At 35.3% G+C, this 18971-nt stretch overlaps 1 protein-coding gene across 6 annotated transcripts in view; it reads right to left on the bottom strand.

Moving 5' to 3' along the window:
- Positions 1 to 530: 530 nt before the first annotated feature.
- Positions 531 to 18971, bottom strand: part of LOC143664233 (olfactory receptor 14C36-like) — a 97832-nt gene continuing 79391 nt past the window's right edge. For 4 of the 6 annotated variants that reach the window (XM_077137898.1, XM_077137895.1, XM_077137893.1 and 1 more), the window contains 3 exons: positions 9981 to 10092; positions 4682 to 4763; positions 531 to 1684 (listed from right to left, as the gene is read on the bottom strand). In XM_077137898.1, coding sequence (XP_076994013.1) covers positions 707 to 1684; positions 4682 to 4711 — 1008 coding nt within the window. In that variant the 5' untranslated portion in view covers positions 4712 to 4763; positions 9981 to 10092 and the 3' untranslated portion in view covers positions 531 to 706. Of the gene's footprint in view, positions 1685 to 3453; positions 3572 to 4681; positions 4764 to 9980; positions 10093 to 18971 lie in introns of all 6 variants that reach the window. The other 2 variants (XM_077137897.1, XM_077137896.1) reach the window with 2 other exon arrangements.

Raw genomic sequence — 18971 nt, forward strand, 5'->3', positions numbered from 1 at the left:
TTTTACAATCTGAAAAAGTTGGTTTCTCCACCATTTGACAATATTATAAAAAAGTATTAAACCATGTCTATGTTGCTAAAAATTAAAAAGTTATAGATAAATATACTTATATACAACCTCATAACCATGTGGTATTCTTAGGTGATACAGAGTTACTGTCAACCAAAAATGTAGTTCCATGTAAATGGAGTTTTCACATATAAAGGGTTTTTTTTTCTTGCTTGTAAATATTGTTAAAATTTATATATGACAGTTTGGTGAAACGTGGTTCCATCATATAGGAGTTAACTGGGAGTGAACACTGGGCATCAGTACTGGTTTAGAAGAATCTTTTTTTTTTTCATTACTTTTTTTGCTGGAGTCACATACTAAGAGAACTACTCTAAGAAGGCCAATACATTATTATTAATATATTAGACACTCTAACTTTTGTTTAGCAAACTAAAACAGATTTTGGTACCAAAGGAGTGGGAGGCTGCTGCATTTGCCGTTACCAAGCATGGAGGAATGGCCTTTTAGAAGGAGGGGTATTCTGGAAGAATTATGAGGAGCTTCATAGAGAAAACCTAGATTGCTTTGAAGAAACTATTGGTGGCTTAGAGAAGGAAGACAGGGTTCCAAAAGTTGGAAACAGGCAAGACAGTCAATATTGATGGCTTTTCCAACACACATCCTCAGTATAGGATTGTCTGAAAGAATTACCCATTCACTTTCCTGGATAAAGCATTCTCTTCAAAACTTTCTTCATAGCCTCCATTATCTGTTTGTTTCTAAGACTATAGATAATAGGATTCAGGAAAGGAGGGACTATAGAATAGAACACAGAGGTGATCATGTCCTGAATTGTCTGTGAGGAGGGGATCGGCTTTATATACACAGCAGCAGCAGAGCTGAGAAAGACAGACACCACGAGGATGTGAGGAACACAGGTGGAAAAGGCTTTTCCCCGCTCTCCACTGGTTGGAAACTTGAGCACAGTAGAAAATATGTAAACATAAGACCTGATAATAAAGACAAAGCAGCCACCACCAATCACCGCTGCAGAGATAAAAATTGAAATTTCATTGCTGAAGGTGTCAGAGCAGGAGAGCTTCAGTAGAGAGGGGATATCACAGAAGAACTGATTGACCACATTGGACCAACAAAAGTGCAGCCGGAAAGTGTTCCCAGTGTGGAACCCAGAGTAGGCCACACCACTGAGTACAGAGAACAGTGTCATCTGGACACAGACCCGAGGGTTCATGATCATGGGGTAGTGGAGGGGCTGGCAGATGGCCACATAGCGGTCATGGGCCATGGAGGTGAGGAACATCACCTCCACAAATGCACAAAAGAGGACCATGAAGATCTGGGTTGCACACCCAGCCCCTGAGATGGTCCTGTTGTCAGTGAGAAAGGTGACAAAGGCCTTGGGGACAGTGACAGAAATGTAGCACATGTCTAAGACAGACAGGTTCCTGAGGAAGAAGTACATGGGGGTGTGAAGATTCTTGTTGAAGGTTGTTACGGTGACAATGAGAAGGTTTCCCATCAGGGTTGCCAAGTACATCAGCAGGAAGAGCATGGCATGCAAGATTCTGTACTCCCACACATCAGAAAATCGTGTAAGCAGGAATTCACTCTCCATTGTAGAGTTGAGCATCTTTAGGAAATTTGCCTTGAACATGGAGAAAGCACATAATCCCTAAACAACTTGGAGAACGAACATGAGAAAAGAAATTAGCCCAAATATGTTTATAAATGCATATTTATACAAATTTATTCTTCGTAGTTCCCATTAGCTATTAGGAAATAGCATAGTGTTGCCTTACAGTCCTTTAGTTTCTCTGCTTGCATGTCTTATTTACAGTGCATGGGTAGCAAATGAAATTTAATGCTTTAAAACCTATGCCCATACGTCGTGAAATTTTTGTCAAGAACCAGCTACACATCATTATAATCGTAGGTCAAAGTTTGCCTGTAAGAATATTTGAGTTAATAAATAGACAAATTGGTGGTACAGATGGACTCTTCGGCCATATTCTATAAATGTCAACATATCAGTAGATGGTGACCAAACACAACCTGAGTAAATGTAGGGTACACATTTCTGTATAGGATCATGTATGCTACATGTATATACCAATGTAGAATATTCAATCTGAATAAATGTTCTGATCTATTGTACCAGAATCTTTAAAACTTTATGTATGGTGGAAATCTTTTATTTGCCCACTAGTAAGAAAATTATTTTCATTTCTAATTCTACAGTATAACTTCATACTGATTTCATTTGGAAATTCACCCTCAAAATTTCTCCATCTGAACACCACCTTCTTATTGGCTACATGTCTCCTCCTTTTATGTACTGATTTTACACTTTATCTTAATGTTTGATTATTTAACCTTCCTCCTTAAATCTCTCTCTCTCTGTTTCTATCTCATGCTCTCTTTCCCTCCCTCCTTACCTAAATTATTAGTTCCTTGCATTTCATTTTTTTCTTTCTGAGCCTAAATACTCTAAGCAACAGATTGGGTAATATACACAAATTTTATTCATTTAGAATATCATGTGTTGTTTATAGTATTCACATCGTACAAACCTTCTCACTGTAACTCCACAAATTGTGAAGTAACATAGGCAATATTAAAATGAAAAAATCAGTATCAATGAAAAGTCCAAAGACTTGTTATTCCAAATAAATGTGAATGGAAGAGCACTCATTCAAAGCCAGTTTAGTCTGCTCAGAAAATCCATTTCCACATCTTGTATTTTTTCCACAAGAATTCCTGATCCTACTGAGTTTGATTGTGTCCCACCTCTACAATTCCTGCTCCTCATAAAATCTGAGCATTTCCTTGTACAGTTCCATCCCAGGCTGTCAACTAGTGCTGGAGCTATGAGACCATGGTTTGGGGATTGTTAAATGATGGCTATCGAGAGCTGAAAAATCACTCACTCCATTGACTTCCTACTTAGTACACTGAGTGCTAAGTGCACCATGAGAACTGCTCAAATCATTCTCCCTACCACTCACTGCTATATTTCTTATCCTTTTCAACACTGCTATAATTTCAAATGAGGATAATTAGTTTTAATCTGCTCCTTACTCAGGTAGTAGAGTAAAATATCTGAGTTGTCCCAGTTTCTTCTCCATGTCAATATTTCATTATCACTTAAAAAATCTCTGTGACTTTTCTAATAAAGGAGAGTTACAGCTTGAACAGAGAAATATTGGGAACCTATTTTGGGTCAATTCTGGGCACAAAATCAATTTTTTGTTTTTAAAAATAATAAAGTAACCTAAAATAAATTTATTTATATACTAACAGTATGAGAAATATAATCTGAATTAATCTTATTTTGTATACTAATAAATATAAGAAATCATCATAAGAGATATTGCCCTAATAACTTAAGTCTTTCAACATGAAGCTATTCTTATGTTTTCTCACCTAGGTTTTCTTCCTTACCTGCTGAGGCAGTGAATGGAACCATCCATTTGTTGCACGCATCATTATAATCGTCATTCTCTCTCCTCTTCACTGGTGCTGTTATATCCCGTTAAGTTATTTCTTTTCCATATGGTGTCTGAATTTTCATAGATGCCTAAGTATCTTTATTCATAAACTTAATTCTGAAACTCTGATCCATTTATTTCTTATTTTATTTTTTGCTACTTCTTTTCATTAGCCTTTCAGAATGTTACAGCCATCTCAGTTTTTTATTAGAAACATAGCAATCTTGCTCCTTCCAGCATCTAAGCATCTAATTCCAAGAACATCTGCATCACAGTGTCTGTTGGTTGATATGTCACTCTTCAGCTCACAGAGACTCCTTGACCTTGGAGTACACTACAAGGATTTCCACTCCTGGGGCCTCACCTCTGACTGCCTGTTTCCCCTTCTTGTTGTCTTAGCCATTTACTTCATTAAAGGCTTTTGGGGGGTTCAGGGTGTCAGTACCCAATAGCCAGTTCCTATTGCATCATGACATTCCACACCTCTTCATCTGAAATACGTTTCCTCCCTCTATTCTGCCCCCTCCTCCTTCTATTTGTCTTCTTGTTGTGCTGCCGTCATCTCATCTTCCACCACTCTATCCCTGCTCTGGCCCATTCTTTTAGAGCTTCACTCTTCTTTCTCCCTTATGTCCTAGCCAGATAGCAGTTAGTAGCTGTTATAATTCTGGCAAACAAGTAACAAACATCTCACATTATCGTTTTAAAATAAAATTGCCCTTAATGATCTCAGTTGTTATGCTGCCTTTCTGACTGCTGGTAAGACTTCATTAGCAATACTATTTTTTCAAATCATCATGTACTTAGTTGAACTTGAATACATCTTAGATCTCCATCATTTTATTAAAAAACACTTTTGGTTCAGTCAAAGTGTTGTTGAACTGAGACCAACTTAGACATTACATGGTGTAACTGAAATCCCTAGCAAGAAGGTCTCCAAGTTACAGATCCAATAAAACTCCCCAATTAACTTAAAATTATTAAAACATTTCAAAAAAGTGCTTTGAAAATATTATTTAAAAAGCCTTAAAATACATTGTTTTGGGGGTGGGTGGTTATACTTCTGCTTTTCATTTCTTTTCCATCTTTGCTAATTGAACTTCCTAACTATAATCATTTAGTACATCAATATCTATTCCAACATTTTGGGATTAAGAAATACCTAAGAATGTTAACCTTACCTGAAGAAAATGAAAAATTGATGAATTCATTGACTGTTTAATTCATGCATTCAATAATTTCCCACAATTAATCTTCTCAGTCCTAGAAAAGGAGAATAATGACAGCTAATATCTTTCCTTGCAACATATTACAAGTAGATTTTTTTGTGGAAATATCATTTATTTAATAAAATTATGACATTTTCATTGATGAAATGAGTTATATTGTGTGTATAAAATATTGTTATACTTTCCAATAAGACATGGACATATTTTAGAACTTGAATAAGCTGAGACTGATAAGCTGATGACACCATACGTATAGGCACTGTTGGTGAGATATCAGTATTTAATTGATGTTGGGATAAGCTGTGAAGATTTAATATGTTTTTATGACCCATACAAGAAGAATTGGAGGTCCCTAGACAAAACCCTTAATGAATGTTAAGCACAGCACATATTAACACCACAGTTGTTAAAACTATTTTGCATGATGTCTTGAATTTGTGAAGTATACATTTCCAGTCCTGCTTAACCTTGTATATCAACTTCTTGACCATAAGAGAATGTTTACCAGGCTCCTCCATTCCACATTTTTATTTTCTTGTTACTCTTTTCTTGTAACCAGCATCCTAACTTATGACATAGGGAACCTTGTCTAATTCAGAAGTCAGGGCAGGCGTCACTTTCAGACTGATCTCCTGCTCATAAGATAAAAATTGTCCTTTCTTTTGCTCCTTGATGGTGTTCTTTATTTTAGAACCATTTCAAGCATTCCATTTATGCTGCTGATTTTTTTAAGCTAATCTATTAACAGAGATTTTATTAATAACATTGTAATACCAACTTGATTAAAAATGGCTATTTCAATATTTATGAATAGCTTTAACCTACTAAAGCCAGTTTCATACTGCAGGTTGAGATCTTAAAAAAGTACTTAATTTTTTTTGACAAACTACATATTAGACTGTCATTATTATATTATATAAAGGCAACAATCTTTCAAAATTTGAACATAGGGTAAAAATATTTCATACTTACCAACCAGTTTTAGTTTTCTATCTTGAATTTCCACGTGACAGTATAATTCATTTAAATCCCTGTGTCTTTCAGGAGAAGGTATGTTATATACCCAACACTGCCATTTACTTTTTTATAGTTCCAATATCAACCCCTTGATAGTTTTTTTTAATTGTTATTGTTTAAATGTTTACAGAAACCTGATTGGAGTTAAATATATAATCATATATCCAGTAACAACTCGTACAGAAACGCTTTATACAATGCCAGAATTCCTTCAAAGCAACTAATTTCATTCTCCTGTTTTGCATAAAATATGCATCAGTGTCAACTGCTTCATCATGGCCTAAATCAGTCTCTACAAGGAAAGATGGTCCAATAGAGTCAATAAGGAGACAAGTTATGAACAACAAATAAGAGAGGTTTTCTGGTTCCTGTAAAGCAGGAACAGAACCTTTTATAAAACAGTCCTGCAGCACTGGGGTGAGCTGCAATTATGTGCCACCCAGTAATGCATCACCTATGAAGCTTGGTCCTGACCTGTGAGCAGAAGTAAAGAACTTTCTGGTAGCTAAATCAGACTTTTGAAAAGGTATAAACTTTTAAGCTATAATGGTATGCAAATAGCACAACTTTATAGAAGGAGCTCAAAAAATCCTCAGTCTTAGAAAAAAGTTCACAAACCATAGACTGTAAACAATTCTAAAAACACCCTGAGCTTTTTAACCTTCTTTTCAAGTCCAGCTCAGGGCACACACACACACACCTCCTGCCGCTGTAGGCCTTCTGGCTCCACGCATCTTCAGGAGGATCTGATTCATATGTAATTATGAAGTTAATGTAGAAAAATAACGGGTCATATCATTTCTTTGAGACCATGGTTTATCATAGGCTATTCATCTGGTCTAGGGATTAGTGGACCCCTACTTACAATCTCATTGCCAGGCTCACAAAAATGTCATGCACAGACATCTGACTCCACAGCTTAAAGTACTTATGATCGCATATCTAAATATGTGCCATGCATTTTCAGGAAAGACCTCGTTCCTCCAGAGGGACTTTTATGCAAAGGAGTTTTCTACCAGAATGAAGGGTTTAAAGGAGATTTCACACCAATTCGAAGACTTCCCCTCAAATTTGAGGTTTCATACAATAAACATGAGGATCTTCAGAAGAAGATTTCATAGTCAGTAAAGAACCAGCTCTAGATGCATGTTTCTATACAAAGAAATCATCATCCACGCAGCCTGGGGCCCTTTTTGCAATCCCTTCCAGAGCTACCTTTTCCAAAGTAGGGCAAGCACAGCACTGCTTGCTTGAGACAAGTCAGTATGTCTTTTCTTACATACATTTTTAAGGGAAAAATAGTAATTTATTGGGGTCTAATAACATTTTCCTAATAAAACAATGCCAAAATAGGTCTGTTTTAACATATGCTTTTTTTTATAAGATTTTTCAGGGGTAGTACCTGGTCAACTTTACTAGGAAGCAGAAAAGGGACTAGTGTACTCTTCAATTTTCTGCAGGACGCCCTGTGAGCACTATAGTTCTTCCTCAACTCTGCCATCATCCCATCTCCCTGTGAAGACATCCAGGCTTAAAATGCATCAGCCTGGCCACTCGGGAGGTGAGGACCAGAAGAAACAATTTCAGAATTCGCTTCTCAGCCTTCACCACTCTACAAAGCAGGGCTGTGGCAGTAGCAGGAGACCAGGCTTGGGGATGCTTTGGCCAAAGGGACCATGGTCATAGGGGTGGGTCCCAGTGAGGTTCTAGCTGACAGGAGGAGAAGCAGCTGTGATGCCCCATGGAGCATGTGTGGATACAACAGTTCCATGGCAAAGTAGACACAGTGAGGAGTTAAAGAAGAAATTAATATAAAGGAAACAAATTTAATTTCTAAAAATCAAATCAAACTTCTTCAAACTGAAAAGCAAATAACCCTCAGGTATACTGGTGTGGGGGTGGGGGACTGAGATTTGTGGAATATGCTGCATCTAGCTGAGTTATAAAAATGAATCCTGATGTGAAATCAGCATCAACATTGGGGTTATGTAGTTTAAGGAGAAGGAGGGAACCATGACGCTGGAGGAAGTCCTCTGTAAAGAGAGGAGGATGGAAAGGGGATCAAGTGTGAAATATGTCTCTTTTATTCCTGGAACAGTAAGCTGCATTTTTATTGACCTCAAAGAGCAAGCTCATACTCAATTCAAGCTGCGGTAACATTTCATCCCATCCACTCTTCTCTTTTCTGACTACAATTCTTGAAGAACTGCTCAATGTCCTCTCTCTTAATAACTGTTGCTTCATCAGCAAATCTCTTGAGAGGCTGTAAACAGCAAGCAGGATGCTTCTGTCCTTCCCTCTCTGTTTTGCTGGAATCACCTCCATCAGGTGCTATTATCCTCTCGGCACTTCCATTAACAGTTCTCAATCTGCTAAAAATGCTGGGACTGAGTTTGTCGTAACACAATGAATATAAAGCAGACAATGGTCTCGTTGTGGGAGCACCCTCCCTATCTAAATTTTCTATTCTAATTCCATTTAAAGTCTCTGTCAACAAACAGGGAGCATGGACTTGTCCTGTTTCCTGAGGATGTCTGGCTCTATGTCAAATGACCCATCTCAGGAGTGGAACTGGCCCTTGAATGGAAACAGCCACTACCCATGGTGGAGCACCGTTCTGTCCTGTGCACTGTCTTCTATGCAGACATGAAGTTTGCTCTGATAAGGGTCACTTTTTTGATAGTAAAAGGGAAAATGCATTTTTAAAGACCTAAGTTCAATTCAGTTCCTACCTGGTTGTGAAATGGATCTCAATTGTATATCCCTCATGACAACAGTTTTTAATGAAAGTTATTAGTGCAGTTTCCCAGGCCCAATATTCAGCTGCAAAAGGCAAAGACCCCTCAGAAGAGGCACTGAACACTTGGTTTCGAAGTGGTGCTGACTGTGCTTTTAGCTGTGGCTTTAGCTAATGTCCTTTAAGTTATGAAGGTGCTGTTAGAAGGCATGATGTGAAGGAATTAAGAACCGTGGAGATGACCCCTTAGGAGAAGAGGACATTCTGCAGGGCCATGACTCCTTCCCTCTCAGGTGACTGAAATTGGCTTCTGCACTCCACACCCAGACACAAAAGGAATGGAGCTGATGGCCAGACTTCATCCATACAATGAGCTTGTCTGAAAGGATGGACCCACAATATCCTTGAAATACTAACATGCCAACTGGAACAATGGTGAAAGTCATAAATAAAGTAAATGAGCTGTTACCAGAGAATCATGGGCTATCTAGTCTAGACTTGAAGTCAGTGAAGCTGTGGAATATTTCCAGAGCCATAAATGTTTCTTCTTCATGACACTTACCGAATGGGCGATTGATGATGAATAGACTTTAATTATGGTTATAATATGAATTATAGAATTTTATACAGAAAAATCTGGAAACTTTTGGAGGGAATATGTCTTTGCCTTTCATTTTTTTGGTAAAATACATTTTAAAAACACATTGTCTTTCAAAACTGCAGTGGGTAAATCCCACTCTTTTCATTAATGTTTAAGATTAAATATAAACAAATTTTAATTAAACCATAAATACTAATTAGGATAGTTTCTGGCTATTTCTAATTTAAGCATAAATAGATTTATTTTTAAAATTTACAGTTACAAATTGGTTATAATTTGACATCTATATTCTTAGTATAAGACTCTACATTTCATATTCAAAATGTTATTCCTATAATTAAATTTTATGTGTTCACATACATTCTACATCAGTGAAGTTGAAGAAAGATCTCAATCTCCTTTATAAATGTTGGGAAAATGATCAGGATGCCAGGTTCCTGAAATCAAGGCTTTCTCTCTTACCCTCGATGTTTCCCTCTCATGAATGGAGTGATTTTCACTAGTGAGGCCAAACTGACAGGACCTGATAAATGGAAAAAAATCCTGTCCTTCTGAAATTGTTCAAATTGTTTACATAAATGAATTGAATGTACCATCAACCCCCATCTCCTAGTTCAGGAATCCCTTAGAAATTTGCTTCCTGTTCCTGCTATTGCTGCAGCACCAATAGTTTTATATCTTTCAGAGAGAAACTAAGGGGACTTGAGACAGGGCTTTACTTCATAGAAGTACTCAGAACAAAATCACTCTTTGATCTTCCCTCCTTTTATTTGAAAACTGTATCCTATCAAAACAGTGTTTTGAAAAACAAGCAGTGGGCATTGCAGCATATAAGGGGGTATGATTCATGAAGAAAGGAGAAGAAGAAAATAAAATTATTAATATCAAATACTCACAAGTTAATATTGTGTTTAACATGCTGGAGAGGCAAGTCAGGATTTCTGGTAAGGGTCCAGAGTTTTTGCAGGTGCAGCATGAGTGGGCATCTTCAATGGCAATGGCAGAGACCTTGACAGGAGACATTTTGTTTTATAACAAGGACATCTGTGTTCAGTTTTATTTTAAAATGTGGGGACATAATGGCATTATAGAAAGCCTCTGGGGACACAGCCCTTTGCAGCAAGAACAGCCAGTGCCCAGGGGTAACTTCAAGGAGATAATTTTCTCTAGATGGTGAGGAAATAGGGCCCAAATGACAACTCTGCAGAAGCATCACTTCTGTATGTCAAGAAATACTAATATTTGAACCTGTGAATTTCTTGTGGATTCTGGAAAACAAGGAGCAGAGAAGAGGCTGCCTGCCAACCTCTACCAAATCCCTGGAAACAAGGTTGTCCCACTCATTCTCTGGGATGCCCTTTCAGGGATGGAATGATTTTTACTAGTGAAGCCAAATTCAAAGGATTTGTTTCATAAACAAAACAGCCCTTTCGAAATTGTCCAAAAGGGATAAAGGGATTTGACGCCATTTACCAACATGGTGCCAAGCCCAGCACATCACAAAAGCATTTAGGCTAGTAGCTGGCACTTACTGCGTATTAGAAAGTGTGACAATATCCATTGTATTCTTCACAAAAATGATATGTTTTGATAAGGCAGATCCTGTCAGGAAAGCAAAAGACTTTCCATGGATCTTAGAGGTACTACGTATATTTCTGTCATTGATTTCCAGTGTATTTCAACTATGCTCAGAAAACACAATCATTATGAATTTTCTCCACTGCAATATTGTTGATTTTTGCTGAGTACATATTCTATTTTGATACATGTTCAAAATGCTTCTGGATTAGGGAAGGACTGGGGATATCATCCAAATCTAGAGTGAGCTAACTTATTGGTTCAGTGATGCCATTCTCCAAAGACTTTCTCCGTCTAATTTCTTCAGGAAAGGAATCTTCTAATCACAGTTTTTTCAAACTGATCAAGACCATCTCAGCTTTACTAAATGTAATAAAAATTATAACTATGTATGTGCCAATTACCTGATTGCTAATTACCTCTCATTTAATAGGTTTCTGGCATAAGAAATCCCTCTAAACTTCAGAATTTTCCTCAAAAAGCAAACATTTAAGAGAAAACAAAAATTTTAAACACACTTGAAAATTGTTTATTCTGTACCATGGGAGTGATAATTTATATATGTGCTTATTATGACATATTATGCAATCACGCTGTGTAAGTGCTTTATACCTTCACTGATGTTTGTCCATTTTTTATAACCTAAACATAACAGTAGCATGCCATTAGGTCTTGAATTGTTTTCAGTCCACTTTGTCAATCTTTGTGTAATTGTATTCTTTAGTTTATTTGTATTGAATATTGAATGTAATTGGTCGTATATTCACTCCAAGATCAGGCCTTTTGTTTGCTATTTGCACCATCCTTTCCTTATCTAATTTTTCTTCTATTGGATTGTTTAAATATTTATATTTCCATTAGACCCACTAAGTAGCTCTCGGTCATCCAATTGGTTTCCATGTTTAATTCTTCCAGAAATATCCATTATTCTCACTTATGACATTGACTGTATGATTCCTCAAGCTTTATATAAATATTATACAGCATATTCTCTTCTGTGGCTGTCTCATTTTCCTCACTACATATCTGCTAATTTTACGTGTTGTAACAGCATTGTATGTTTTACATGGCTTCTAATATTCTACCATATTAACAGTTAACTTTTTACTTATTCATTATCCTCTTAATGGATATATATTTTTTGTTACCAGATTTGAGCTATTAGAAAAAGTATATCACCAGTAACAATTGCTGCACCTGTTTTTGGTGGACATAAACACTACTTTACTTAAGTATGTAGAACAGAAATTGCTGGATCTAAAGCAAATGTATGTCTTTTCATTATGCATAATGAAAATCTGTTTTTCAATGTAGAAATACCTGTGTTACTTCACCAGGAATATACATGATATGTGTGTCTTCTCCACACATATGTCAAAATTTTTAATTAAATCCTTAAAACTTCAGCAAATCTATAAGGTGTGTAATGGAATTCCATAGTGCTTATAACCTTCAGCAGGACAATTATGTTTAGTATCTTCTCATATCCTTATTGAGCAATTAGGTACCCATGCTTAATCAATCTATTACTCATTGTATTACTGGAATTGTTATAAGAGTTTTTGCACACAGAATATTAACCTGTTGACAGATGTATCATTATAATGACTCATAATCCGATATTTTACTTGCTCTTATTTCTATTGACATTGTCATTTATTATTCAAATTGCCATATTTTTGAGCCTTGAATTTTCATATATATTTTAGGAATAGCTAAATAATAGAAATTGAGCATGAATACTCACACATATATGCAAACCAATAACCAAAGAAGCACTACTTGCATTTTTATTTAGATTTAGATTGCTTGGTAAAAATTGACATCTTAACAAGCTGGAATCTTCCTCTCCATTAATTTGATATGCCAGACTAGTTTTTGGTGTTTTACAATATTTTCAGAGTAATGTTTTCAGATTTCCATGAAAAAATCATGCACTGTTTTCATTAAATTTATTCCTACATATATGATTGAGTTGTTGATATGATTAAAATTATCTTTTCATTTACTAATTTTTTCTTGCAATACAGAAACACGACTAAGATCATGGGGTGATGTGTGCAAAATTGCAATGTATGGATCTCCAAAAGCCTTTCCCTAGACAGAAGTAGTAGATATTCCAGCATAAATTGTCAAACTCATCTTGGTCGGAACGTTGAAAATACTCAAAGGTTTATAATAGCCATGTGAATTCTAAATCAAGTAACAGTTCACCTTTGTGGTAGAACTTTGTCATACTTTTATTTAGCCTCTTATAACACCCAGTCCTGTGTGGGGTAGTCTTGAAGATGGAAGCTCAAATTTCTAGTGTGGCTACTTGCTTCTAGAGGAAGCAGAGCATCCCTACTTACCAAGGAATTGTCTTCGACTCTTTTGACTTCTGGGCTAAACTGAAGGACTGATGCAATGTGTTTGCCATTTTAGCTTTTAATTAGGCATGCTCTCATGGAGGAGAACAGCTATGTGGAGCATTTTTTAAACAGCATTTTTTAATGCCTAAAAAATATGGAAATACATATTGTTACCTTTGCATGAGGCATGCAAAGAAAAGAGATTACAGTTGATGCAAACCAAACATGTAAAAGTGGGAAGAAAATATGGGGAGTTACAAAAGCTCCCACATATAATGGGGAACCTAGAAAGCCACGCATGCCTGAGAAACCATGGTCATGAAAGACATCGGTAGAACTTAAGCTCTCACCTCCACCTCCATCTGATATTTAGGATCCTTCAAACAGGAATTGAAGTCCGGAGCAGAGGCTTAGCCTTTCTACACTTGAAGAAATGTCTCAAAACATAACCAGTTTGCAAACAGACTGGGAAGGTTTTCTATGCACTTTTCCTTCTTTAAATTTCATTTTTCCATGTGTGCAAAGAAATCTCTGTCAATCACTAGCTGATCTCAAACAAAAATATATAGATAACAGAGACCATAAAGAACAAAAAATACAGTCACTAAAGATTATGTAGAAAAGGCACCAAACAAAACCATAACAACTCACAGCAGGTAACAACCACAACAATGATGTGGAGGAATAATCTGAGTTGAAGAGTTACCATATTGTAATATTCAAAATGTTCATTTCTCAATACCAATTATGAGGCATGCAAAGAAGAAGGGAACTGTGCCCCGTGCATAGGTAAAAAAGAGAAATTAACCAAAACTGTCCCTGAGGAAATGCAAAGAGTGGATGTACTAGATGAAGACTGAAAATTAAATGCCTTTAATATGCTCAAAGAACTATTAAAATTAATGATCAAAGAAATAAAGGAAACCAGGAGCACGATTTTATCTAAACAGAGGTCAACAATAAAGAGATAGCAATTACTAAAAAAAAGAATGAAATACAAATCATGAGGCTGAAAAATACAACTGAAATAGAAATTTCACTAGAATGGTTCAAAAGCACATTTGAGCAGCAGAAGAAAATATCAACAAAGTTGAAGATAGGTCAATGTAACTTATTCGGCCTGAAGAACAAAGTAAAAAAAGAGGGGAAAAAATATGAGCAGAGCCTAAAAGACCGGAGGGACACACTCAGGTATACCAACATACATACAATGAGGAAGTGAAAAACAGCAAGGGTCAGAAGAAATATTCTCAGAAATCATTGCCGAAATAACCAAATTTGATCGATTAAAGCCAGGGTGTTCTGGTCCTCAGTTCCTCCAATACTCCTATCCAGTTGTTTAGTTGATTTTTATTGTAGTGACCAATATTTATTGCATTTTCTTTCCTGCATATTTTTATGTTTTTTTTTCAGTGGTTAGATCATGATTTTAAGTTTATATTAAAGGGCACATTTTATAAATCTGTGTCCATAAAGATTGACTTGCAATTATTTCATTAATTTGTGAAATATCATTAAAAAAAAGTAAGAGTAATTACAAAGGAAATGACAATAATACTTGAAAATCTCTGGTTACCTATGTACATTTATTTTATTAACATTCTTTTTTTATTTTTATGACTTCAACATGATGTCTAGTGTCCTTTTGTTTCAAGCTCAAAAATTCCTTTAGCATTTCATGTAAGAGAGTTCTACTAGTGATAATCTCCCTCAATTTTTGTTTACCTGGGACTTTTATAATTAGGTCTTCATTTTTGAAGGATGGTCTTTTCTGATACAGATATCTTGATTCAAAGTTTTTCTTTATTCTTCCTTTTAGCACTTTGAATTTGACATCCCAATGCCTTCTGGTCTCCATGGTCTCTGATAGAAATCAGCCCTTAATTGCATGGAGGACCCATTATATGTGACAAGTCACATCTCTTCTGCTTTCCAAATTTTTTGGCTTTGACTGTCAAACATTTGATTATAATATGTTTCAGTGCAGAACTCTTCCCATTTATCTTACATGTGGAACTGAGGAACATAAAACAAATGACATAATGAAAACAAATAGCAAAAGATTAGAAGAAAGTCTTAACTAAGCAGTAAGTACTTTAAATGCAAATGGACTATACTCTCCATTTAAATGACAACGATTAGGATGAGAGGAAAAAGAATACAATCCAACTATATTCTAACTACAAAACATTTACTCCAGTTCCAAAGACAGAATGAGGTTGAAAGTGAAAGAATACAGTAATGCAAAGAAAGTTCAGATTGTTATGCTAATAATACAAAATAAATTCTAAGTAAGAAAATCTTGCAACAAAGAAGGATATCATATATTTTTAAGTTTCAATTCATTAAAAAGGTATAATGACAGCATTATGAACAGGACATCAAAATACATGAAGTAAACTTTAACAAACCTGGCTGAGAAATACAAACTTCTACAATAAAATCTGAAGACTTCAGTGTTCCACTTTCAATAATGGATAAACAATCAGAGTGCAGATAAATAAGGAAAGAGAGAAATTGGGCGATACCCACATATGCAACATGTACAGAACACTCCACCTGAAAACAGCTGAATACGAATTCTTCTCAAGACTGTATGGTCTGTTATAGAAGACAAACTACTTATTGGCCCACAAACAAGACCCAATACACTGTAAATTTTGAAATTCTGTAATAGATTTTCTCTGGCACAATAAAATCAAACTGGAAGTCAATTAACCAAAGAAAAACCAGAAAATGCACAAAAACATGAATTTGTTTGAACGCACTCAATCCACCAAATTGTTAAGGAAGAGATCACAAGGGAAATTAGAAAACATTGTGAGATTAATTAAAGTAAAAATACAGTATTTATAAGCTGGCGTGCAGTGATATACATTGCTTTAAGTTTTAAATACTTACAGAACAGTTATCAAAATTTACTTCATGGAACAAGAAATAGGAGATAAAACAAGTTCAAAGTCAGGAATAATGGAAATAATAAACTAAACTAAACTAAAGAAAAAACTAAAACAGAGATAAAGAAAACTGTAAAACAACAGAGAAAGTCCACAAAAGTAACAGTAACTGTGCAAAGATCATAAAATTGACAACCTAGAAAGACTGATTAGGACAAGACAGAAGATTCAGATACCTAGAATCAGTGATGAGACAGGAGCATTACTATTACCAACCACATAGAGAGAAAAAGCTTGGAGGGACAATAATATGAACAAGTGTATACCAATACCTTAGATGCTTCAGGTGAAATGTCAAATTCCTAGAAACACAGAAACTGATTAATGACTAAAGAAAAACTGAATAACAAGTAGAGTTATGGAACCAGTAATTAAAACTTTGAAGAAAAAATCAAGACCCATGGCCAGGGTGATTCAAAGTGAATTCTACCATACACCTCAAGAATTAATACCAGTTCCCTTCAAAGATTTCCAAAATGTAGAAGATAAAGGGTCATTTCCTAAATCATTCTAATAGACTGACATAACCTTGATACCAAAGCCACACAGTCATCATAAGAAAGGAAATGTACAGATCAATATGCATGTGATTATATATGCAAATATACCAAACAAAACACTAGTCAGCTGATGACAGCAGCATATTAGTAGGATTAAATACCATCACCATGCAGGATTTTTCCTCAGGAATACAAAGGAGGTTGAATATTCTAATATCAATCAATGTAATGAACCCAAACACATGCATGCTCATGCAAACAATTATTGCAATTGATATAGAAAAAAATACTTGAAAAATCCCAAGATAATTTCAGGACAAATCATTCAGCAGTTTAAAAATGCAGAGGAACATCATCAACCTGATAAAGCATTCATGAAAACACCAGTTCTAACATATGCTCAATGGTAAGATTAAAAGATATGAAACATGAGACTGATGCCTGTTTTCACCATTTGTATTCAAATTTGAGCAGGAACTTATAGCAATTAGGCAAGAAAAATAAATAAAACGCACTCAAATTGGAAGGGACTAAAACTCTATTCCCAGCTGACAGAAATATGTATAGAAAACCCTATCAAAACTTCAGATACACCCACAAAAAGCTATTAGTGCTAATATATGGATTCTGCAAATTGAAGAAAACCACGTCAACTTCCAAAAGAAGTTATGTATCTACACAATAGCAATGAACAAGCCAAAAGTGGGTTAAGATGAGATAAGAAAAGGCTTCCATTTATAATAGCACAGATAATAATAAAATACTTAAGAATAAAGTTAATCCTGAAGTTGAAATTATTTGTACAATAATAATTAGAAATTATTGTTGAAAGTATTTAAAGAAGAATTTAAAATTGTAAAGTCACCCCTTGTTCGTTAATAAGATGGCAATACTGCTTATATTAATATTCAGGTTTCTCCAGAGAAACCAAACCAACAGAATATATGTGTATTTGCATGTGCATATAGGTATGTGTGCGTGTGTTCGTATATATATTTATGTATATCAGTGTGTATGTGCATTCGTGTCTTTGATCAGATTTAGGAAGTTTTCTGCCATTATCTCATCAAATAGTTATTCTGCACCTTTCTCTTTCTATGGTACCTTTGGTAATACAGCGATGTGAATTTTAGTAAGCTTGATGGTGTCCCACAGGTGCCTCAGCCACTGTTTGTATTTTTTCATTTTAGTTTTTATTAGAGAAGTTGTGGGTTTACAGGATAATAATGCATAAAACACAGAATTCCCATATACCATCCCACCATCAACACATTGTAATGGTGTGGGACATTGTCACAATTGATTGCATTTTTTTTATAATTGTACTATTAAATACAATACTTGGTTAAACTAAGCATTGTTTGCATAGTGCAGTGTCTGGATGTTTTAAAAATTTTTATTCTAGTACCCTAGATCTAGCCTAATATTCCCCTCTTAATCACATTAGATATGTCATGCTATTCTTTTCATTCACAATCTTGTGCTATATAAACCACCCTGGTTAGCAAAATATTGTCATCATTACAAATAGGAATTCTGTATATGTTAAGCCTTAACTCCCCATTTCCTATCACCACCACACCCCCTGGTAAAACGCATTCTAGATTCTGACTCTTTGAGTTTGCTTATTCTAATTATCTAACGTCCATGACATCAGACAATACTCATAGTTTTGTGCTCAGCTTATTTCACTCAACATGTCTTCAGATTTCATCCATCTTATCACATGGATCAAAATTATTTCCTCTTTTATGACTGAATATTTCATTGTATGTATATAACATATTTTGCTTATACAGTCATTGTTTGATGATATATGGGTTTGCTTACATATTTTAGCAATTGTTAATAAAGACTCTCTATACATTGTTGTACCAATAACTATTGAAGTTCCTGCACTGTTTCTCATATATACACAGCAGTCAGACTGCAGGGTCATAGGACAATGTTAACTTTTTAAAGAATCAGAAAACTGTTTTTCACAGAAGCTGCAGCATTTTATATTGCCACGAAGAATGAGTAAATGTTCCTATTTCCCCACAGCTCTCCAAGAGTACTAGTTTTTCCATTTTTTAATAGTAGCCATATTAGTGGGCACAATATGGTATTCCATTGTGGTTTTGACTTTCATTTCCCTGATACCTAAGGATATTGAGTATCATACTTGTGGTGTACTTGTGAATCTCCTTTGGAGAGATGTTTCTTCAAATTTTTTCCTAATTTTTCTTTGAGTTGTGTTACTTTTGAAGGATTTTTCTATACATACTGGCATTAAATGTTCACTGGATATGTAGTGTCCAAGTATGTCTCCCATTATCTAGGTTGTCATTTTTCTTTCATGGCAAAGTCTGTTGTGTCATGAAGTTTTCATTTTGATAAGATCCCATTCATCTGTCTTTAACTTATTCCTGGTATTTTGGGTGTAAAGTCTAAAAAATATATTTCATATCAAAATGACCTGAAGAACTTTACCTGTACTTTTTTACTAGGAGCTTGAGATT

Source organism: Tamandua tetradactyla, chromosome 20 (assembly GCF_023851605.1).
Source record: "Tamandua tetradactyla isolate mTamTet1 chromosome 20, mTamTet1.pri, whole genome shotgun sequence".
Taxonomy (NCBI): domain Eukaryota; kingdom Metazoa; phylum Chordata; class Mammalia; order Pilosa; family Myrmecophagidae; genus Tamandua; species Tamandua tetradactyla.